At 48.2% G+C, this 23,577-nt stretch overlaps 1 protein-coding gene across 1 annotated transcript; it reads right to left on the reverse strand.

Moving 5' to 3' along the window:
* Nucleotides 1-3,346: 3,346 nt before the first annotated feature.
* LOC104387790 (transmembrane protein 182-like) lies at nucleotides 3,347-18,616 on the reverse strand. Its single transcript, XM_009996579.1, has 5 exons — nucleotides 18,464-18,616; nucleotides 15,841-15,958; nucleotides 13,764-13,862; nucleotides 11,273-11,410; nucleotides 3,347-3,576 (listed from the first exon to the last, which is right to left on the reverse strand). Exons 1-5 carry the CDS (start codon nucleotides 18,614-18,616, stop codon nucleotides 3,347-3,349), a joined length of 738 nt encoding a protein of 245 aa, XP_009994881.1.
* Nucleotides 18,617-23,577: the final 4,961 nt, after the last annotated feature.

Here is a 23,577-nt window from a genome sequence, read left to right on the forward strand (position 1 = left end):
CAAACTCAAGCCTCTTCATCTCAAGGCATGCAGCCTCTGCTGTGTCTCCTGAGCATGATCCACAGCATTGAACACCCAAGCTTCATTAATATTTCCTGCCAAGTGTTCAGTCAGTAGCAAAGAAAGCAGGAAGTGTCCCAGATGTTGGGAAGAAAAAATGGAATTATTCATTGCTTACTAACGTCAAATGCTAATGTGAGAGAAGCATCCTTGAAGAAATCCTTGACTAAAACTCATCAGAGTGATGTGAAATCGCTGCTTTAATTATGCGGTTTTGAATGTATTTATTAGTCCCGGTTCTGATCTGCCTTACAGATGTTGAACAGTGATAAGGGTCTGCTGCAAGTCTTTGGAATTACTCATGATTTATAATGACAGAACGTGGATCAGAATTAGGTCCTTGTCACTTCTCTATAATAGCCTTTCATCAAAGTTCTGCACGTTCAACAGATGAAAGCGACGGCGGGTTCTGCCGTTTCAAACCCGACCCCTGAGCCCATCAGCTTGTTTCTTGAGATCTCTCCCCCAGAAATGAGGATTCTCACACATTTTATCTGCTGGAGTTGTACCTGCCACAGGAAACCTGAGAGATGAGGAATCAGACTCTTTAGTTCCCCCCAAAATGACGGAGCTGGCTAAAAATGGTGCAGTGGAGGGAAATCGTGTCGTTATTCTGCTCTCTCATTTCATTCTGATCTCAAGCTCATTCTCATTCAAGGTCAGGCTTGATGGGGCTCTGAGCAACCTGTTCCAGTTGGAGATGTCCCTGCTTATTGTTGGGGGGTTGAACTAGATGGCCTTTAGAGGGCGCTTCCAACCTAGGACGTTCTTTGATTCTTCTCTGTACTTTTCTTCTCTGTGTCTTTATTGCTGTGATTATTGGAGCAGGCTCAGTACCAGAGGGTTTAAACACACACCTCCCCCCCCGCCCTCACCTCTGTTCAAGAATGATTCAAAGCCAAGTGTTTTTCCAAAGAATGATGGGCTTTTAAACTATTGCTTGCTCTAGAGCTGATCCAGAATGAGCAAGTCTCCAGGGATGGTTCACTCCCTGAGGCACAAATTAAGCTAAATGTATTCCATAAATGCCTTGATGACATGAAACTAAATTTTTTAGAGAACAGATGGAGAAAGTTAATAAATATTTCATTCTGTAATATAAAACTCACTTCTATATTCACAACTTCAGGGATCCTCAGCTTCCCAGATATCAATAAGTCTGATGGATTTTGTGCTGCATTCTCATTCTTCTGCCCCGGTGTCTCTTATGGGATCATCATTTCTGGATGCTTGGATTGTTTTATGGGATCAGTGAAAGGCAAGTGACTGTAAATCTTGACCTCTTCTGCTCCTGGATTATGTATTTTTATTCTTTGTGGCCATAAGTGTTCATCTCGACACTGAATAGATAATTACATGGCAAAAATTATTCAAAGGGAATTTATAGTGAGAAATTATCAGTTGAAGAACTGATGGGCCACAGGGCAGAACCCAAGGAGATACTGTGGGGGAAAAAAAACAGTTTAAAATGCCCAAATAAAACATCTGTGTATTTGTAAATACCATGAAACATCTTTTCAGTGGGGAAAAAACAATATTTTTACCTGTAGATACCAATTCTATTAAACCAAAATGTCTATTAAGGGAAAACTGTGTGAATTTTGCTTAAGAACTGTAGACCCAGCCTGGTAGTCATCTGCAAGAACTAATCTCTCCATGTGGGAATTACAATTTCTCACTCTGTGGATGCCATGAATCTTGTAAAAGAATAATTAGAACCTGCTCCAAAAGGAGAGAAATGCCAGACTTGAATAATATTTTAGGAAGAGCATTAACAAACATTTTTATCCTGCCAACAAGCTTCAGTGCTCACTAGAAGAGATTTACATCACATTATTAATTAACTATACTGAGTCAATAGCATGACATAAAGCTTGGGAGATGTATGTTTAATGTACACTGTGACATTCATGAGAACAACGTGCATTTTTGGGAAGCTTGATTTAAAATTTATGCTAACGAGTTCAGCAAGGAAGGGCCCAACAAACTGCTTCAAAGCCTTGAGATCCAGCCCGAAAAAGATGACAAGATCAAATCTTTGTCAGTTCTCTGGTGTTTTTACAAACCTCTGCATACACGGGATAAATTACTTCACCTCAATAGTTTGGTATAAAATTAGTATGAATTACTCCCAGTGGGACCAGCACAGTCTGTCAGATAATGTGCACTGGAGCAATCATAGTGGGAAGGCAAGGGGGGATGGATGAAAACTGGAAGAGGGAGATTGAGGTTGGACATAAGGAAGAAATTCTTCCCTGTGAGGGTGGTGAGAGCCTGGCCCAGGTTGCCCAGGGAAGCTGTGGCTGCCCCATCCCTGGCAGGGTTGAAGGGCAGGTTGGATGGGGCTTGGAGCAGCCTGGGCTGGTGGGAGGTGTCCCTGCCCATGCAGGGGGTTGGGACTGGATGGTCTTTGAGGTCCCTTCCAACCCAGTCTGGGATTCTACAAATTGCAAAAATATAAAAGCATCTACATGGCATTTAATTTAGCTTTTTGGAGCAAACTCTTGTGCTACATTTGTAGAATACAAGGTCCATGGTCTACCCTAACAAAGAACATTGTTCCCACCCCCTTCCCCCCATCTCTGACCACCTTTCAGTTCTGGGATTGCAAATCCCCACAACACCGTGTCCAGGGAAAACATGAAATGCTGCAAAGAAACACTAATGAATTTGTGGTGGGTTTCATGCCACAGAAACTGGTTTATTCACTGAAGGGAAGTTAGGTTGGATCCAGGTACATTTGTATCTTTAGAATCGGGGGCTTCTTAGGAAAAACAAAAAGGTTCTCCCATTTCCTGACATCCCATTAAATGGTTGTCCTTTGATATCAATTAGAGCCAGCTAAAATAAAAATAAAATCATTCTTAATTGCTTTTCAGAAATAGACTTTCTGGCATTTAGTGTGGCTGCCAGAGGCAATTACCTTTTCCAAGAAATAAGGATGTTGGGAAGGCCACAGAACTCCAGCTCTGCTGCGTATGGACATGGGGAGGAAGCTGCTTTCACAGCCCAGGCTGTTCCCTGGGCTGCAGGTAAAATGGATGCAAAAGCCATAGACATGCCTCAAGGTCTGCAAGGTGTGACAATGCTGAAGCTGGACATTCAGCCTGGTTTGGGGCTGAGAGAGGTTGGATGCTCCGTGCTCCTTCCCTGCCTCCAGGTAAGGGTGGCTGTGCTCATGCACCTACAATTATAGCTACAAGGACCATCTAGTCCTCAAAACTTGGGTGTGTTCCATTCCAAGGAGCATCACCAGTTTTCCCAAATGCCTTTCTCCAAGTTTGTCTTACTCCAGGGACTTCATAATGTCTCTGCCAACCAGGTAGAAGAGGAGTCCAGAAAGTAAGACCAGGGGCACCCCGGCCGTGGCGAACATGAACGACCACCCGTAGTACACGTGCACGGGGACGTCGTCCAGGCACTTCTCACTCCTCTCCAGCAGGATGTACTTCTGAAAATCAGCTGCAAACTCCTTCCACATCACGAAGAGAAACACCAGCAAGAGAAACAAGCCTCCTGGCAAGAGAGACAAAGATGAGTTATTCTTACAACCAGCTTGTGAAACACAGAAGTAAAATGGAGAGAAGGTGGCAACACATTTCCATGTCTTCTTGCAGCAAAGCTGAGTTGCAGAATTATTATTCATGACCTTCCTCTGCATGTTCCCATGAAATTCAAGCCCAATCACCATGGGAGAGACCCAGGTGGCTGAGACCAGCTCCTGCCCAGCCACAGGCACATCAACACCTCGTGCCTTGACCACCGGCGCTGCCGAGGGCTCGTTACAGCCTTGGAGAAACCACCATCCCCATGGTTGGTGTTCACATCTAAAGGTAGGTCATTTTTTCTTTTTTAGCATTTAATTTCTCTCAGATGGGTGAGAAAGTGAGACTAAGACTGATTCTTTTCCGTTTTCCACCTACCCTTTCCAGTAGTGTCAGGTCCAATTTCCACCAGAAGCACAGAGATGTGGGGATCAGTCTTGCTGATGGCAAATGTTTCCCAGCACCCAACCTGCCCAGCAGCAGAGCCCACACAGACACCAGTGGCTGCTGTGACCTGTGCAGGGCCCCTCCACCTCTTGTGTTACCCTTCCTTGAACTGAGCTTTGCAACCAAGCCTTAAAACAGGTGAGGAGGAGGATGGGTGGTGGTGTCTTGCGGAGAAGTAACACGGAATAGAGTGGAAAAGGCCATGAGATATGAAACTCAGATGGGTTACTAAATCACAGAATTAAAAGAAGATAATTATAAAGAGCTTATTCCACGAGGCTAGAAAGTCTTCCTTTTGGCAGGTGAGGCCTCCTTGCCCTTCCCTGGTGCCAGGCAGCAGGAGGGCTGAGGCCACGCTTGAGGCTGAGCCATGAGCCCAATCTTGCTTGGAGTGGGTTTGCTCCCCCTGAGGCCTTCCAATCCCCAAGGATGCCTGTGACCTGAGGAGCAGAGCTCCCACCTGAGCTCACCAGCTCCTCTTTCCAGGTGCAGACCCCAGGGAGGGCAGTGGTTTGCAGGAAGAGCTTGGCCACATCTGAAAAGCACCTCCTGGACCTGCCATGGGTTTGGAGGCATTGGGGTCATAATAGGAACCTCCTTTCCCCATAAGGGATGCTGGTGAGAGGCTCAGGTCCAGCTCCTCCATGTGAAGCAGATGCCAAGAACTAGTGTGGCCCCAATATATTTACTGTATCACATTAAAGAATATAGATAGTCCATTAGAAAGTCAACATCTGTTAAAACTAAACAGTGATGTTTTGATGACAGATCTAAAAGCACATCAGTAAGATCTGCTCTGGCTCCTTCCACAGCTAGAAGCTGTGATAGAACTAGAGACAGAGAGGTATATAGAGCTATATACACATGCAGATATATAGATATGAAAGAAATGCATCACAGCTTATAATATTTTCATGTGGATGTGTTGTGGCTTCTGCTGGATTTAGTTTCTCCCTTTGCAGTTTTTAAATCAGAGGTAGCTTGTAGTATATTGAATTCTGCCTCCTGGCAGCTCATACTCTGCCCAACCCAGCTCCTGTGCTAAGCAAAGGACACTGGTGGGTCTGCTTAGTGATGGTGGGGCCTGAAACCTTGCTCAGAGAAGACACATCAATGTTCAGCTGCATTTCTGCCCTTGGTGGGGCTGAGCATATCTGCAAGCAACCTCCACTTCCCAAATTGTAGCCACAAATGAGACTGATGTGAAGGGATTGAGGGTTCAAAGTCCACGTGTTAGATAGAAATTGGAGTTCCCTGCCTGTCCTGAGCTGTCTATTGATCTGCCTCCTACACTCTAAGGCTGCAAAAAGCTCCTTAATCATCCAAAACTGGAGTAACCATGAGCATATATTTGATGTCACCACGGGCTGTTATTCCCAGCCCTTCTCCCTTCCATGGAGAAGTCCTTGTGTTTGCTGAAGAGGCAGGGGAGGGGTTAAACAGCAGCTGTTGTAACATTTGCATGTTCATTGAGATTTTGATACCACTTGAAATTAAGTGCACAAATAAATATTTTACACTTAATAGGAGAGCTGTATGCTTAAAATACCAATTATTCTGCTCTAAGAGAAACGATTGCATGGTTAAATAGTCACATGTCCCTTACAAAATACAATATATTGATAAGAAGGCAATTAAGTCTTTATTACTGATGTAATTTAAAATTAAATTAATTAGATAGCAACTGAACCTTGAAAAGTGCTCTTTTAAGGATCAATTTCTATTTCATTAACTTATGATACCTACGGTCAGAGATGCAAATACAGGTGGGACAGAGAACACAGGTATGGTCCTACTTTGCTTTCACATCTTCTGGTTTTCTTGAAACAACCCTGGGGGGGGAGTTGTTGAATGACCCTAGGACAATTTAGATGGCCTAAGCTTCATTTATTGAAGAAATCAGCTTAATTGGACCATCCCCATGCTCACCAAGATGGGGAGATGGTCCCAGGAGAAGCACCTGGTCTCTCATGGAAGGATTTATTATTAAACAGGTACTGGAGGTGATGGCACAGCCTTGGCATCTAAATTAAGAACATTTTCACACCCTGGGAAAATGACAAGCAAATGTAAAGTAAGCAGCCTTCTTCCCTGAAATAATTACAGGTGAGTGGGTGAAGAGTCCCTGGGATTTGCAGCATCTCCTTGGTGAGGAGGGGAAATCAACAGGGCAGGAGGGTAGAGACACAGAAAGGGCAGCTCACTGACAACTGAGCAGCAAAAAGAAATGCTCCCTTGGAACAATCCCAGGTGCTTGTGACACTGCCTGAAATTTGTCCCTCTTTAAACATGGGTAGACTCTTTATTGGAGAATAATCAAGATGCTTCATTCCCATCTCACCCACCTGAGTCTTCAGGGTTTTTGTTTTCAAAATGCTGTTCGTTTTGGATTTTTCATCCTTTGAACAGGTCTCACTTGAACACCTCCTTTTTGGGGCTTTGAGTCTCAGCTGCAGCAGGAAAACATCTTCAGTTCCTGCCCACCCCAAGTCGCTTTATATGTAAGGAGACAGATTTCTTCCTGCCTTGGGCAGCAACATGAGAAAGACCCTCCTTTTCTGCCCAAGAAATGAGCCCATGGTCAGCACGTGCACCTGAGACTCAGGATGCGTGTTGGATTTGGGTGAAGACCTCATCAAACCAGACCATGTCCCTGCTCCTTTCAGCATCCCTGTGCTTCCTACCCCTGGAAAATTAGCCAAGTGATCCCTTTTTTCTCTCCCTTTCCCTCTTTGCTTCTGTTGATTAGGACAGAATGGAAAACAAAGGACCTCCATCTCCACGCTGAAGAAGTCAACAGCATCTTCTGGAGAGGGGCTCATTGCAGGAAGATTGAAGTGAGGTGTTCTTTCTCCTTTGAACCCACCTGATGCTCCCACCATCTCCCCTCCCAGGAGAGCTGCACCTTCCCTGTGGGGAAACTGGAGATGGGCTGCTTCTTTCTCTCACTTAGTGTCCTTGTGAAAGCTTTATAGCTGCTAATGGTAGGGGCAGGTGAGTAAACTCAGTCTTTAACTCTTGTTCTGGGAGGATACTGAGCTTCTGTGTATTCTGCTAATTAGGAAAATAACAAACTGACTCCTTCACCTTTCTCACCAGGTGAGGTCTCCCTGGAGGCTTCTCTTCTCCAGGCTGAACAATCTCAGCTCCCCCAGCTCCTAAGACAGTGCCCAAGGGAAATGAAAACTGAGGAGCACAAGCACAGAAAGCCAAGAAGAACAACCAAGTTGTCTCAGCAATTCAAACAGCTTCCAGAAGCTGCAGTGCAGCCTCTCTCGGTGACATTGGAGTACTAATTAATCATATTGTCACCTGACTATCAAAACAAGGAGGACAATTAGTCACCAGACAGTGCCTGCCTCCCCTCTGCAAGGACTGAGGCTGAGATGGCAAGTGTTGGAAGGACAGCAGCTCCTGCAGTTGGGGTGCTCTGGGGAGCTGGAGGGTGAGGATGGTGGTGAGGATGGTGGCTCAGGATGGTGAGGATGGTGGCTCAGGATGATGAGGATGGTGGCTCAGGATGGTGGTGAGGATGGTGGCTCAGGATGATGAGGATGGTGGTTTTGACAGGCAAGCAAGAATGGCAGCTCAGCCAGCATGTGATGTGCAAACACAAGCAGCCCCACATGCCTGGTGGGGTTCCAACTCTATTTCCCAAGCCCCCCAGCAGAAGAAATGAAGGTGCTGGCTCCAGAAGCACACACCCCTCCCACCCCCAGCACTGCATTTGCTCCAGGAGCTGGCAGACAGTCAGGTTGGTCCTCTTGAAATTACAGGAAATAAAAGGCATCCCAGGGAGGAAAACCAAAGGGATCTAATAGAGAGACAACAATCTTCACCCTGAGGCAGTGAATACCCCTGTGACCTGGCACAGCAGCTCCTAGAGGTCATCTCAGCCTGGTTAACCCTCAGGGCACAGATTTGCCCCAATAACACCTTTAGAGCCTTTCAGTGGCAAATATTGCGTCGTTTTGCAAAGATTAACCCCAGCTGGGATTTCCTGACCTGGGCATGGGCTGCAGGGGTGTTATGGGCAGTTATGTTAGGGGATGTTCCAGGAGGACAGGGCATCTTGCAGCCATGGTGCCCCATCTCCCCATCCCACAGCCAGACCACCTTCCTGAGCTCCAAACTGCCACCTCTTCCACACTTCCTCAAGGAGAGATCCTTTCTGCCAGAGGGGTTAGTTACACTGACCCCCAGGCCATGATGAGAAGGCAAAACATGTGTCCTCCCATGTCCTGTCTCCAAATCCCACTCTCCAAAGGAAAGGGATGGCAAAGGAGCTGAAGCTGTGTTCAATCAACTGTTCTTACTGCTTAGCACAGTGAGGCAAAATCTTTTTAGAAGGGGTAGTGGGAAAATAACCACGGGGGGGATGCATCCTGAATCCATCAGGAAGCCAGTGCCAGGCAGGATCCAGAGGTCTGAGCTCAGGATCCCGACTCAAAAATAAAAAAATTCAGCTGAAACTCTGAGCAAACTTTGCTGGGAATGCTGAAATGCTGTCACATTCTCCCTCTAGATTGAAAATCTAGCAGGAAGCCTCTTCCAGCTGAACTCGGTCCTCTTAATGACAGTTAATAACAATGATTGCTGTTCAGCTTGAGTCTGCATTAATACAAACTTCCATTTCAGCAGCAGCATCTTTGTCTGATGCCAAGAGGTTTATGTGATGCATAATCAGCTCCTCTAAAAAGTGTCACATTCTATGGCCCAGCCTTTCAATCAAGAAGTAGTCAAATAAAGTGCAAAAACAACGGGGAGAAAAGGGAAGAGAGTGATTCCATGTTACTCAGCCTCATTTTCTGTGTGATATTTGACTTATCTGGGCAGTGTCAGAAGGTGACAGGTCACAGTTTTTCCATTTGGGCTGCACGTTGAGTGTTTTGAAGAGGCTTTAACTGAGGTAGCCAGTGTCTCATCTGGAAGGATTCAAATATTTGGCTTTCATCTCACTAGAAGAGATGACTTCAATGCATTCAGATGTCAAGTGGCCACCACTCCTCAGCAGAAGGCACTGGCACCTGAATGGAGGGCTGATCACAGGATGTCTTGCATTCCCAAATGAGATCTGTGTGTGTCAAACCAGGTGAAATTTGCCTTCAGAAAAATCAAGCCCAACCAAGGATCTATTAAACTAGATAAGAGAGAGATAAGGAGGTGCCCAGAGGCTGCCTGCCCTCCCTGCAGGAACACAACACCTGGAGGCACATGGAAAATCAGACAAAATGCAAAGTTAATTAGCAGAGGCAGGTAGGGCCACACTGATTTAGTGCCTTCCAGGTTCTTCTGCACAAATAGCTGCCTGTCATGTAGCTTCATTTTACCAAGCAGCTTGGTGGTTAGTGATTAGTCCATGTGGAGGAGAAAGAACTTAGGAAAGGAGCTGTCAAATGGACTGGGAGCTAAATAATGGCACAGAAGGATAAAAGGTAATAATAGCAGGACATGAAAAGATGGGAAGGTTGGGTGGAGCTCCTCCAAGGAGACATCTCTTGTTAAATATCTTCATGGATGTTTTCAGCCCCCAAAACACTTGGGCACACACAAAACCCAAACTGGGAGCAAAGACACTGCCTTGGGCTTGATTTATGCCACGGATGAGGAAGCAGGACCTGGGGCAGGATCCATAATGAAGCTGTGGTTTTCCAGAGAAAAGCCTGACTTCATTATGGAGCTCTTCACTTGCCATGGCTCTGCTGACCTCCAGCCTTTGGCTGCTTGAGTTGCAAAAGAGGTTTTTCTGAGTTTGAGTCACTGATATAAAGCAAGTATCTCTACTAGTTAAGCCAGTTATTCCTCCTCAAATAGAAACAGAAAAGAACCCAAGTGATAATTCAATGGAATAATTCATAATGATGTGGGAAAAATGAACAAATGCCTGGTTTTAATTCATTTTCCTGCTGTGCCACCTCTTTACCTGATAAGCCAGCCCTCCCATTTCTGGGTATCCCTGTCCCTGCTCAGTGGGGCCTCCTGCAACACCAGGTGTGAACAGCAGAGACAGGAGAGGTCTGAGGGCAAAGACTGACCTAGGGGAACCTAGTGCAGCTGAGTGCTGCTCCAGGTGAACACCAACAGGTCTTCCAAGGTGTGTCTGAGGGAGCTGGGGGTGTCCAGCCTGGAGACAAGGAGGTGAGGGGAGACCTCATCACTCTACAACTGCCTGAGAAGAGGTTGAAACCAGGGAGGGTTGGGCTCTTCTCCCAAGGAACAAGTGAAAGGACAAGAGGAAACAGCCTCAAGTTGTGCCAGGGGAGGTTTAGGTTGGATATTGGGAGAAATCTCTTCCCCAAAGGGCTGTCAGGCCCTGGCCCAGGCTGCCCAGGGCAGGGGGGGGGTCCCCATCCCTGTGGGGATTTCCAAGCCCTGTAGATGTGGTGCTGAGGGACGTGGGGCAGGGGTGGCCTTGGCAGGGCTGGGGGAACAGTTGGACTTGATGGTCTTAAGGCTCCTTCCCAACCAAAATGCTTCTGTGATTCTATGAGCCAATACTATGAAATTCCCTAAAACAAAAGGCTCTGCTCCCCTGCACTGCAGAGAAGAGCAAGGCAAGAAGCATTTTTCTCAACCCCCAGCCTCCCTGGGACTATCTTGCTAAAGCTCAACCAAGCAGAAGAGGTTTATTTCCAGCAGGGGAGGAGGAACATCTTTGACAATGCAGCTCCCACCAGAGCCCCCACCTCCCTCCAGCAGTGCCTGGTCCCCAGCTGCCTCCCTTCCCCTGCACTCAGCCCAAAGAGCTTGGCTACATCCCTGGCCCCTCAGCACTTACCTGAGGTGAGGAGGAATCCCCCTCCAGCTTTGTAGGCACGGGGGCTCACAAAGGGCACCCCACAGACCAGCAGGAGCCCTCCCACCAGCCCAGTGGCCACAGCCCGGATGGTGAAAAGTGTGCCAAAAACCAAAATGCTTCTGTGATTCTATGAGCCAATACTATGAAATTCCCTAAAACAAAAGGCTCTGCTCCCCTGCACTGCAGAGAAGAGCAAGGCAAGAAGCATTTTTCTCAACCCCCAGCCTCCCTGGGACTATCTTGCTAAAGCTCAACCAAGCAGAAGAGGTTTATTTCCAGCAGGGGAGGAGGAACATCTTTGACAATGCAGCTCCCACCAGAGCCCCCACCTCCCTCCAGCAGTGCCTGGTCCCCAGCTGCCTCCCTTCCCCTGCACTCAGCCCAAAGAGCTTGGCTACATCCCTGGCCCCTCAGCACTTACCTGAGGTGAGGAGGAATCCCCCTCCAGCTTTGTAGGCACGGGGGCTCACAAAGGGCACCCCACAGACCAGCAGGAGCCCTCCCACCAGCCCAGTGGCCACAGCCAGGATGATGAAAGCTGTCCAGAAGCCTCTGTACACTGCATGGGGGAGGGGAAAAAAAGAGTCAGATCAGGGAGGTGAAAGGCAGGAGAAGTGCAGCAAGTTCAGGTTGGATGTCAATGACCCAGGTAACAGGATAGGAATGAGTACAAGGGGGTGGGGAGGTTGGCCAGGGAAGGGTGGGGAGCAAAGATACCACGGTTTGCTGTGCCTGTGGGGGATGGAAGAGATTGGCAAGAAAGGAAAGAAAATGGGAAAATTGGGAGAGATGGAGTCAGGTCACATCTCTGTTCCATTTCAATGGATGCTTGAGGAAGGCACCAGGTGCCTGGTTTAAAATCAAGGCAGTTTGGGTTGGCAGGGAAAACAGGAGCTTGTGATTTCCCCCATGAGTGGCCTTGCTTGACTCCAAGAGCAGGGCAGGAGGAGGGTGGTTGCCTCTCCATCCCCTGGGTTTGGGGGGTTTTGCTGGGACTTCATGCAGCCACCCTGGTCAGAGCCAAGCAGGTCTGTGCCCATCACCTCCCCCAGGACAGGCCGTAGCCCCCACCCGTTTAGATCTCTGAGTAACCAAGTCTGTTCCAGTCCCTGCCATAAAGCTTGGCCAAGGGTGGTGCTCATCAGGCAGGGCTCCTGCTCCCAGTGCCCCTGGTTTGTCTGGTCCTCCCAGACCACCCCATCCTGTTCTGCCCCTTGTTTTTCAGCAACTCTGGTCAGAGAGATTCGAGCTGAGCACAAGCCAGTGGGTGATGCTGAAGTGATTCACACTGGAAAGAAAAATGTTCCAGAGAAGATGCCTTTTTTCTCGTTTGAAACCATTTTGTCAGGAGAGCCACTCAGGGAGAGATGAGTATCTTGATCTCTCCAAAACCACAGAATTCATGTTCATGTTTAACCTCCCCTCACCAAGTCCTCTCAGGGAGCCTATGAGGCTGCAGAGGCAGAATTCTCTCTGGAGCAGGTAATAGCTGGAGGGGCCCTCTTCTTGGATGGCCTCCATGTCATCATTTGCACAGGAGGATGGACCAGTTTGAAGGAAAATTAACGTTAATGGCAGAAGTTCCTGCTCTTGGTGCTGGTCCCAAAGCATTTCAGGGGGTGGATGCAGCAGGGGAGCTCAGTGTGGGTGCTGAGACACCCTCCAACCATGGGGATCACAGCAGGGTGGGTGCCAAGACCCTCCAGGCAGAGCCAGTCCCCAGGACCAGCCCAGGAACCTGTCCCAGTGCTCATTGCTGGGCAGCAGCTGGAGAGAATTCCCCAGCCAGGGCTGACAGGCAGGGACAGATGCCTCCAGGGCCCTTTATTTAGCACAGAAAAAAACCAAAACCAACCCAGTGTGCTCAGTGAGATCATTCAGAAACCAGCCATCATGCCTGCCTGCCTCTCCTCAGCAGAAAAAAAAAGTCCCCAGGACAGGATTTGGCTCCTCCTTTTACCCCTCACACCCATTTCCCACTGCAAGGTGCTCCCCGAGGCAGGAATCCTGCACAGCAAAAGAAATGAGCTGCCCTCAACCTGATCCTTGGGTTGGTGGTTTGAGTATTTTTATTTTTTTTTCCAATTAATTCCTCATAAAAAAAAAATAAAAACCAAAACTAAAGGTACTGCTAAAGGCTAAGGAAAAGGTCAAGATGTTTGTTTGTGCAGGATGCCTGCCCTGGATCCCCAGAGGCAAGGTGGAGTGATGCAGACTATTTAAAGAAATCAATTCATTTCAAAAAAGATCATTGAATTAATTCCAGCTGCTGCCACCAATTGAGCAAATTACAATTCCTAACAGCAGCTGATTCATTAAAGAGCTCTGCAAACCCAGAGACACGTAAATAAAAAGGGGGAACTGGGTTGAAAAGGGAGCTCTCCAACTGTGTCTGGCTCAGTGTATTAAAACAAGTCAGTCACTTAGGTGGAGCTTCTAACAATTTGGTCTTTCCCTGGTTTTTCCAGTGCTTGTTTATTTTGCTTTGCAACAAATCAACCCCAGAGCTCTTCTCTCTGGAAATGAGTCAGGGCTGGGTTGCTGCAAGGCCACAGGATCAAGTCTTTTTGTTTCTGCAGGGTCTGGGGCAGAAACCCTTTGCCTCCAGCTCCTCCCAGTGAGTGAGGAGGTGGGAGAAGGGAGAGGATGGATTTAGCATCTTGCCTTGCTCACAGGAGTAGGCAGTGAGCAGGCAGGGCTGGTCAGCCAGGCAGGGCTCCTTCTGGAGGAGAGAAGATGTGGGAGAACATCTCCATGTGCTCCTGGCTTGGGGCAGGCAGCTGAGCAAAACCATTTTGGGAAGGAGCTTTCCAAAAGTCTGGGTCAAGCTTGGCCACAGCATTTGCACCAGGAGAACCAGAGCAGTGACACCCATGGGAACCCCTGTCCCACCACCTGGGAAAGAAACTCACCTGCTGTCGTGTCGTAGGAAGGGTGAGGAAAAGGTCCCAGAGCAATGGGCAGAGGGAAGAGGTACCCGTGCATGCAGAACTTGGGGTGTACTTGGCTGGCTGGAAAAGAACAGCAGGAAAAGAAACCAGTTTTGTTGCTTTTGTTGCCTGCAAAGTCACAGTTACTGGGTTCAGAGGCTCAAAACCCTCCCTGAAGGCAAAAGGGCTGGGGAGGCAAGAAGGATGGAAAACCCTGTTTGGAAAGAAGAGAAGGGAAGGGAAGAGAAATAATAGAGAAAAAGAGAAAAGAAAAAGAAAGACAAAAGAAAGGCACAGAGAAAAAGGGGCAAAAAGTCAAAAAAATAAAGAAGAAAAAGGAAAAGAAAAGGGGAGGAAGAAAAAGGGGAGGAAGAAAAAGGGGAGGAAGAAAAAGGGGAGGAAGAAAAAGGGGGGTTGGGGGGAAGAAAAACTGATGAGAGAGAGAAGAGACATAACAGGTTCTCAGGTTCTGAGACAGGTTCTACCTGTCCATCTTCTCATGTTCAGAACCTGAGTCTGATTTGCAAGATGGAGCAAGTGCAACCAATGCAAACATTCCCATTGCAGTTTGCTTCCAGCAAAGGTGTCAGACAGCCCAGAAGGGGCACAGGAATTTGGGTACCAGACCAAGGTACCTTCACAAGACCTGCAGTTTGTGAGGAGGCAAAGCACAATGAGAATGGAAGTGCCCCATCAATATTAATACCACTGAGGCTGATCATGATTAAGAGGAACAGAATGAATGTTAAATTAATTAATTAATGGTTGGCTACTTATTTAAATATGTTCCCCAGCTCCAAGGAACACTTGATAATAGGTGGACATTAGTTCATGCTAAATTGACTATGGAATACCTATTGAATTAATTATTACATCCACAAGAGCAGCAAATTAATTTGCCAGATCAATCCTATTATAATAAATACCTAAAGAAGTAATAGAAATTGGCCAGTTATCAGAAAGAGCCATTTCACTTCAGGTAACATTATATGACATAATGTGTTTCCATATAATGTAATTAGTTAGCAGAGCCCCCTCTTCTCCAGCCTGTTCTTTTTTTATCAAGACATTCCCATGCAAAATATCTGAATGGTGGCAGTAGCTGTTCCTGCTAGGACTGACAGGAAACACAGGGCAGGGGCTGGGGGGACAGCAAAGTCATTTGCAAGTTTGATCCCAGCAAAGTCAATCCCTTGGGAGAACCTGCACAGGTTGGTTTTTTTGGCCAAACACCCTGGGAGGCAAATCCCTCTGCTCTCCTGGCACCTGAACATCTCAGAGCAGCCTGAAGCCACCATGAGAGCAGGGTCAAGGCTTTTGCAGTGTTCAAAACCTCTGCAGAAATGATTAAAAGTATCTTTTAAAAAAAAAATATCTTGAGGGTTGTGGCAGCCCAGGGAAGGGCTGTTCTCTAATTACCCACCCTGCACTAACATGGGTAAACTGGTTGCTGGCTCAGTGTGGTGGGGGTGGTCTCACTCCTTTGCTCTTTCTGGTGGGAACACTCTGGTCACTGGGCCAAGACCACATGGGCCACCCCTCAGCACCAGCTGGTGTCTCAGAGCAGGTTTCACCCTCTCCTTCAATTCTTTTTTGGAAGAGTGAATGAGCTTTCAGGAAAACAAAAGACCTTGCACATGTCTCTGGGGTTTTCAGACTTGACCCACTTTTTCAGCTGGAGGACCACAGGTGTGCACCCAGTCCTCCCAGTGCTGCAATCAGTGGGAAGTGGGAACATCCCAATGGCTGAAAAGGCTGAGAAGAGCAGTGCCAAGGGCCAGGAAAGGCACAGGTTCATGTTCTGCCCTGAGCTGAACACAAACAGGGATGGGGGAAGAGCTGTCCTTGCTGGGGAGGCCACCACTCCCTCAGACTAAGTGATAGTTTAAAAAGGCATCAAGAGGTTCCTACATTTCTGCAAACAACCCTCTGAGAGCAAACTCCAAGTCAAAAAAAAAAAAAAGAAAGAGCACAGAAGGGGTGACCCAAGTTTGCTTTTGATAGAGAGATGATGAGAATGAAGAGAAGAACAAGGTGCCTGCGGTGGCATCGTACTCACTGTACCAGAAGGTCCAGATGGTCTCTGGGTGCCCCTGGCCGAAGAACCAGCACCTCCAGAAGAAGCCCTCGTGGTGGAAAGTGAGGATCTCCTTCCTGACCTCTGTCTGCACATCATCCTGGGGGGGAATGAAAGCCCAAGCTGACACAGGGATGATCATGGGAAAGGTTGTAATTTTGAGACCGTTATTGCTTTCATTTTTTTGTTAGGGTTCTCATTTATTGTTTTGGAGGGGTTGGGGAACCCAGAGGCAGGTGCTATCCTTGACTTTCTGGTGTATCAGAACCACAAAATGTTCTGGTAACAAATTATCCTGCAGACATTCACTAATTTCTTCTTTAACATCTTGAAACCCCTGATTTCTGGAGCTGGACGGGCAGGTCAGGGAGCAGAGCAGAACACTCTGGGTGGGCTCTACTTCCTGAACACTTCCCTGAAGGAAATGGTACTGCTGTTGTGACCAGTTTGAAGCAGGTGGATGACCAGGTAGACAATTGTAGGGGTGACCCAATGCAACAGTTCAGGTGTCCCTGCTACTCTGCAGGGTCCAAGTAAGGTCTGACTCAACCCCAGAAGTCAGCCCAGCTCTAACACTCCCCACGTTCCAGCCTCTTCCAACCACCAGCCCAAAGGTTTCCTCTTTTCTTTCTCTCCCTGCTGAGCCCAGTAGAAATTATGCTCAACTTATGAGAGAGACAAATTACTCTTTCCACACCAGTCCCACTATAGACCAGGACAGGGATTTTGACACTTTTTCCCATTTTGGTGAGTTTACTTCAACCACCAGAGCAGATCTGTGAGCACAAGGTTTGAGTCTTTCCAGAAGGGACCCTATTGCAAAGTTGAGTCATGGACTATTTACCAAAAAGACTTATTAAAACTGTAGCCCAGATCAATTTTACCACATAAAAATTGGTAAAGGAGACACGACTGCTATAAAATTACATTATGTGGAGGATGGAGAAATAGGACTGGACCCTGGGAACAAGAGAAAGGAGATGGGACTTGACAGGGAGGTGCTAGAAGATCATTCCTTCACCTCCATGTTTTTAGGCAAAGAGGTTTGACCACTTCTGGAGCTCTGACCTGACTCTCCTCTTACTTTCAGGATAAAATACCAACTATGATAGTGGTAACAGCTGCTGACTTAGTGCATCCATGGCATATTTAATCACTGCTTGGCAGATCCTCCAGCCCATCCTTATCTGTAAGGGACAGGATTTGCCAGTTTAAGAAAAGGCAGAGAAGGAAAAAAACCCACAGCCCATTGTACATAACCATAAACTGAAATAGAAATAATAAAAAGAGAGTCTGAAATAGAAAGAAAATAGCTTGGAGGGGAGAGTAAGAGCAGCTCCTGTTTCTGCCTGGTGCCTTTGAAGTAGCTCTGCCTCAGTGACAGGCTCACTAGCACTGGGCCAGGAGCCTTCCTGACATGTTTCAGCTGCTTATTCATGTCGTGCTCCACTTGAAAAGACAACAACACAAACTAAAGTCTGAAACAATTAACAATGTCACTTCCCAAGAGCACAAACACTGAGCCACGTTTCTGACACCTCCAGGGCTTCACCAGGCTGCTTCAAACAGCCCAGTGTCTTCTGCCAGGCAGTTTTTCTACATATATAATTTATATTTTTGTAATAGAGAAAGTCATTTGGAAACATGACTCAGGCAAACACTGTCCTACATTTGATTGTGGGATTCTGGAATGACAAAAAATGTGTCTTGCTGGCCTCATGATGCCTCACCCAGTGTGACTGGTGAGAGAGCAGAGCAAAATCAAACCTAATTGGGTTGAACTTTGAAAGAACAAAAATCTGCACACAACAAGGATCTTCCTGTCATTTTGCAATCAAAGCCACACATGGATCAGCACAAAAGCCTTGCTAGAGAGTGGGTGGCTCAAGGAACTGATCTGGTTATTTCATTGAAGAGTTAAGACAAGAGTAAGTGCAGTTAAAATTCAACTTTCACAAGTGACACCAGGAGTTAGCACTGAAATACCAAAACATCCTTCAGAAATTACACTTCCTGCTCACTAAAATCCTATCTATAATCTCTTCATTTTAAAATATATAGGTCTCTTCTTGTTCAACAGGCAGGAACTCTTGCCTACTCTGAGCAGTGTCTGACGTTCGCCTGCGTTTTCTGACTGTGCTGTAATCACATCACTTCAGATGCAAATGATTGCCAAGTCCTCCACTTTAAAATAGGAACTATTTTTAAAAGAAGAAGCTACAGAGGGAGAAATCTTTTCATGGCAAATATCAAATTTCTTTTGTCTTTGGAGGCAACTGCTGTCAACAAGTAAAGCTCTTACGTTTTTGCCTTTCGTTCTCTAATGTTCTTATTTGCCAGATGAGAGAGGTGCTGCCTTCATGCTTTCCAGATGCATTTGACTTCAGTCAAAATGCTGGATAGTGGGGAGAAGCTGGTTCAGATTTTAAACTTAGCTCAGGCTGAGGTTTTAAATTAACAGGTCACTTCTAAGGAGCATAAATACGACCATAGATTAAAAACCAACCAGCACCGAAATTCAAAGTGTGAACGTTGCCTTTAGAGCGAACGGTTTAACTAAGTCAACACTGTCTCTTCCCAAGTAAGGCAAGATGTTGGAGTTTACCTCCTCAGTCTTCAGAGTGCTGTTCCCACTGGGAAAGATGCCACAGGTCTCTGTAGCCAGGAGCCAGTAGTCGGTCCCAAAGGCGAGGAGGAAGAGCAGGAGGCCAGTGGCGCCGAGGAGCCCGGCTGCCAGGGCAGCCCCTCCAGCCTTCATGGGGCAGCAGGGCTGGGAAGCAGGGCTGGAGAGCAGAAAAGAAGGAAAAACTCTGAAGTTTCCAGGGTCACTGGAAGAGGGAGACAAGAGAAGTGTTATTTTGGGATGGGGATAATGTTCTTCTCCTGGCCGGTGTGAGTTTCAGCGGGTGGTGGGGAGAGGACTAAGAAAAGCAGATGACCTGGGGTAACCAAACAGCTGTGGCATGAGGGAACATGACAAACTGCTGTTGGGGCAGAGCAGGAAGGCTTCCAAATCAACACACGGCTGTTCAGTGCAGAGGAGCAGGGCAGGAGCCCCGAGCCTGGCTGGCCAGGCAGTCCCTGCAGGTCAGGAGCGGTCACGGTGCAGAACTGCCCGGGCACTGCGGAGCTGCTGAGCCCCCCGTGTGCCCCAGCTTGGCAGGGGGGCTGGGCACCCGTGGGGCAGGGCTGAGCTCACCTGCACCACCTCATGGAGCCTGAGGTTTCCCCAACCACTGCTGCGAGGCACCTTCACCCACACCCTCAGCAGCGCCATGCTGAGGGGGCACCTCTGGAATCCAGGTCTCCTTTAGCTCCTGCCGTGTGCCCCAGCTTGGCAGGGAGGCTGGGCACCCGTGGGGCAGGGCTGAGCTCACCTGCACCACCTCATGGAGCCTGAGGTTTCCCCAACCACTGCTGCGAGGCACCTTCACCCACACCCTCAGCAGCGCCATGCTGAGGGGGCACCTCTGGAATCCAGGTCTCCTTTAGCTCCTGCTGCTGGACCTTGCACACAAGGAAACCCCAGAGATCCAAGCAATGAGACTAAAACCTTGGTGAGAGCTTCAGCGTGTCTCGGTCGGGATGCAATCAACCCATGCCAGCACATTGCAGTCAGGCAGGGCCACATCTAGCAAGCCAAGGGGCACCAGAGCAGGTGTATGGACCAATAGCCCCTGAGTGTCTTGCTCTGCAGTTGTGAGGGTTGTTCTCTCTCCTGCCACTGAAAAGCAGACTCTGTAGCATCCACACCCCTCCCACCACCCCAGCCTGCTGGAGAAGCAGTGTCTCATGGGGACCAGGACATTCCTGCAAGGAATTGCATTGCCATTTGGTTCCAAAGGCTTTTACCTTCTGCTGGAGCATCTGCTGGAGGTCACTGCCAGGAACGGGACACCAGGCTAGGAAAATGACCATCTCTGCAGGACAATAACTGTCCTGTGACATGCTGTGACATGCCAGGAGGCTGGGGGAGGAAGTTGAAATGACAGTGAAAAATTCAAGTTTTGCTTTTCAAACCTGAGCCTGAGTCATGGCCTGTTCTAAAAAGGGAGACAGATGAAGACGTCGACTTCCTTATCCTACGGGATTCTGAGATGCCAAATTAATTTCCAAATCAATTTAATAGTTAAAGTCAACTGTGAGCATATGGGTATCTGAGAGAAGCTGCACACTGGTTAGGGAAACTGGAGAGGGATGGGTAAACTTCTGACTACACTTCTAGCCAAGTGTTGAGGCACATGGCTGATGGATGTGCTCTCTCTCCTTCTAGGAGCAGAACAGATGTTGAATTCTAATCACTTCTTCTAACCCCTGCATTTTTCCTTCTTAAACATTGCAGGCTGGGAGAGCTGGTAAATAACACATCAGACCTCTCTTCCTCACTGCCAATGTGACAGAGATGATGTTGACTTAACCTGACCATGAGGGCATGAGGCATCCCATGGGACCCAGGAGAGAGGTCCCTACCCAGAGGAGTCCCTGCACCAAGGCCTGGAGAAAGGAAAGGTGGGCCAGGTTGCAGACTGACCACCATGCAAGGGCAAAACTCAACCACAGTGCCCACAGCCCCATTAGTTAGAGCTAGAATGGGACTTCAAGGGACAAGAGGCTAAGGAGGGCAGAATGTGTGGGTGCACCTGGCAGGGTGGGGCAGGTGGTGGGTGACAAGACAGCAGGGAGCTGCAAGACAGGGCCAGGGGTTGGTCTCAAAGGTTAGGTTTATATCTTGGTTGGTCACTCAGCTGGAAGAATGCCTTCTCATGTTTGAATAAGGAGATGAAGGTCTTCTCAGCAGGGCTGTGTGCTGCTCTGGGCAGGTGGCAACATCACCGTGTGGCCTTCAGACCTGCTGGGAGAGCTGGGACACAATTTAAAACCTACAGCATGTCTCTGAGCTGCTTAACCATCCCTTTTCTTCCAAGCAAACTCTTCAGTCAGTTAATGGGGAGGACTAATGGCCCTGACATGCTGCAGCCTCCCAGCCAAGCACCGGCTGTGCCCGGGGGAGCAGCAGCAGCTCCGCTTCTCCTGCACGTTCCCGGCAGCACAGCCCGGGAAAAGGGGGAAAGGAGCCCCCCCAGCCCTGCAATCTAGCATGAAAAGACACACACTGTCCCTGGCTACTTGCTCACCCTCCCACCTTTAGCTGGCAGCAACCCATGTTGCTGGGATGTGTTTACACACACGTTTCTGGCCAACCTTCTCCCCACCTTCTCTCGCCCCACGAACAAAGCCTCTCCCAGCCCATCCCTGGGCAGCCCAGCATAGCCCTTTCCCCCTCCCCCAGTTTGGAACTACAACACATCCCCATCTCACAGCCACCAGCTTACCTGGTAGGCACCATTGCTGAAGGGAGATGACCTCTGCAGATGGAGCACAAAAGGGTTGATTAAATACCAAGTGCAACTTACCTGTCACCTCATTCGTCCTCAACAAGTGTCGGTTCAATCTGGCACCATTTCAGTGCCACACCAGTCAAACCTGCCTGAAGTGACCAGAACCACCAGTTGCCATCTCTTCTTGTGATCTGCACCTCAGAGCTGAACCCGGGGGAGCTCTGGCAGTGCTTGAAGGAGCTTGGTGCAGACAAGGGTTTGCACACCCCGTGGGAGGACTTCGTTTCCAGGTTGCATCAGTTTGAAAAGCAAAGAGGGCTCTGGTGGATTTTGAAAGCAGGGATTTCATGGACACGTCCACATGGAAGTGTGTGCTTGTTGGTCAGCTGCACAGGGCATTGCTGGATTTATGCTGACACAAGGCAGCAGCATTTGCCATCTGGAAGGTGTCCTCAGCAATTCTCCATCCCCTTGGCAGGAAAGCCCCTGGGTGGCTGTGGCTGGGCAGGGCTGGTGCCCAAGCCTTGGCTCCTCACTGCCTGCTCTGTGCCCAGCCAAACAGCTCCCAAGTTCTTCAGCTGTGGGACAGGAATTCAGCTTCCAAGGTCAAAATGTCTCTCCGTGCAAGGAGCTTTCCCTGCTCCTTGGCACACTCCCACCCACGTGCTCCTCTCCATGGGGAGCTGAAAAATTCCTGGACATGTTGGACAATGAGATTGTGCCTGAGGCACCAGCAGCTGCTCCAGCAGCACGTGCTGGGAGCAGCCAGGTTTGCTGGGGACACGGGGGGGCTACAGCCCCCTTATGTTTCCTTCCATTCAGCTGGGTAATTTTTTTCCCATTAGACACCAACCCCACTGCTCCCAGTCAGCCAAGCAGGTGTTGGCACCTCATGGGAGCAGGTACTGGGGCTACCAGAGGAGCAAACTCCCCCAGTCCTGCTTGGCCAGGGTCCATCTAACTTCTGCACCCCCCTTGCTTCTCTGTTTCTCTGTTGCTCAGGGGAAAAAAATAGATAAAATAAACATTTTTATAATAGGAATAATTTTTTTCCATCAGCCTTTTTGGTCTTACAAACTAGACTCATGGAAAAAAAATAGTAGTTCCCTTATTCTTCAGAGGAAACATCTTTATTAAATATAAAACTCTGACCCAGTCTGGTTTCCAAGTGTAAATTAACTTTCTGCTTCCCTTTTGTGCAAGTGTTTTGTTCATATAGATTTTGTACAATGCAATAGGCAGCCAGGCCAGTAGACATGGCATGAGGGTACTAGAAGAAAAGAAAGGGGGAAAAAAGAAGGAAAAAATGGCAAGAAAGCTACCAATAAATCATTCCGGCCTTTCTGCAGTCAGGAAGGACTAGGGATCTGCTGATAAACTAATCAGAAAATGTGGATTTTATAAACAAAAGCAGGGAGGGTGACACCCCCAACAACACCTGAAGGGGCTCCAGGAAAGCTGGGGAGGGACTTTTTATAAGGGCTTGTAGTGAGAGGACAAGGAGTGGTGGATTAAAACTGGAAGAGGGGAGATTTAGGTTGGACATGAGGAGGAAATTCTTTGGTGTGAGGGTGGGGAGAGCCTGGCCCAGGTTGCCCAGGGAAGCTGTGGCTGCCCCATCCCTGGCAGTGTTGAAGGGCAGGTTGGATGGGGCTTGGAGCAGCCTGGGCTGCTGGGAGGTGTCCCTGCCCATGCAGGGGGGTGGATCTGGATCAAGATCCCTCCCAACCCAAACTATTCTGTGATTCTGTGACTTCCCCAAGTCCCTCTGGGGATCTGCTCACCTTTCTGCCTTGGAGCTTATCCTGCTGGATCCATCATGCTCTGAGAGATGTTCCACACCACGTTTCCTTAGGTAGATGGGGTCAATCTCTCTGCTGGATCTCTGCCTTTCCTCTTGCTTCCACAAAGCTCAGAACAAGAAGAAACCAAGGAGAGCAAAGCCACCCAGAGCACAATAAGTGGCCTTGGAAATGTCACCAACATCCCTGGATGGTTTTGCAAAGAGAAACCCCCCAGCATGAACTGTGATATCTCCATGGGCATTTGCCCCTTTCATTCTGCTTTAAAGTCATAATCACTTCTTCATCCCCATCACATGCTCCTTTTTCATCTCTCCAGTCTCCATGTCTCTTGGAAGAAGCACATAAGCCAGGATGTTGAAAGGTCCTTCATTTTTCATGGGAGGTTGAACACCCCCCAGCACTTGATCTCAGCAGAGAAGAAAAGCTCAGATTTGCCTCCCCTGCTTCTTCAGTGGCACCAGCACTTTCCAGGATTAAGCCACCTTCAGCAGCAGTGAAATAAAATAAACACAAGGGTGATTTTCTGCTGGAAACCAACATCATTTTTACAAGGCCACGTGCTGAACACAAAATGC

This window comes from Chaetura pelagica, unplaced genomic scaffold (genome assembly GCF_000747805.2).
Source record: "Chaetura pelagica isolate M959 unplaced genomic scaffold, ChaPel_1.0 scaffold103, whole genome shotgun sequence".
NCBI classification, from domain to species: Eukaryota; Metazoa; Chordata; class Aves; order Apodiformes; family Apodidae; genus Chaetura; species Chaetura pelagica.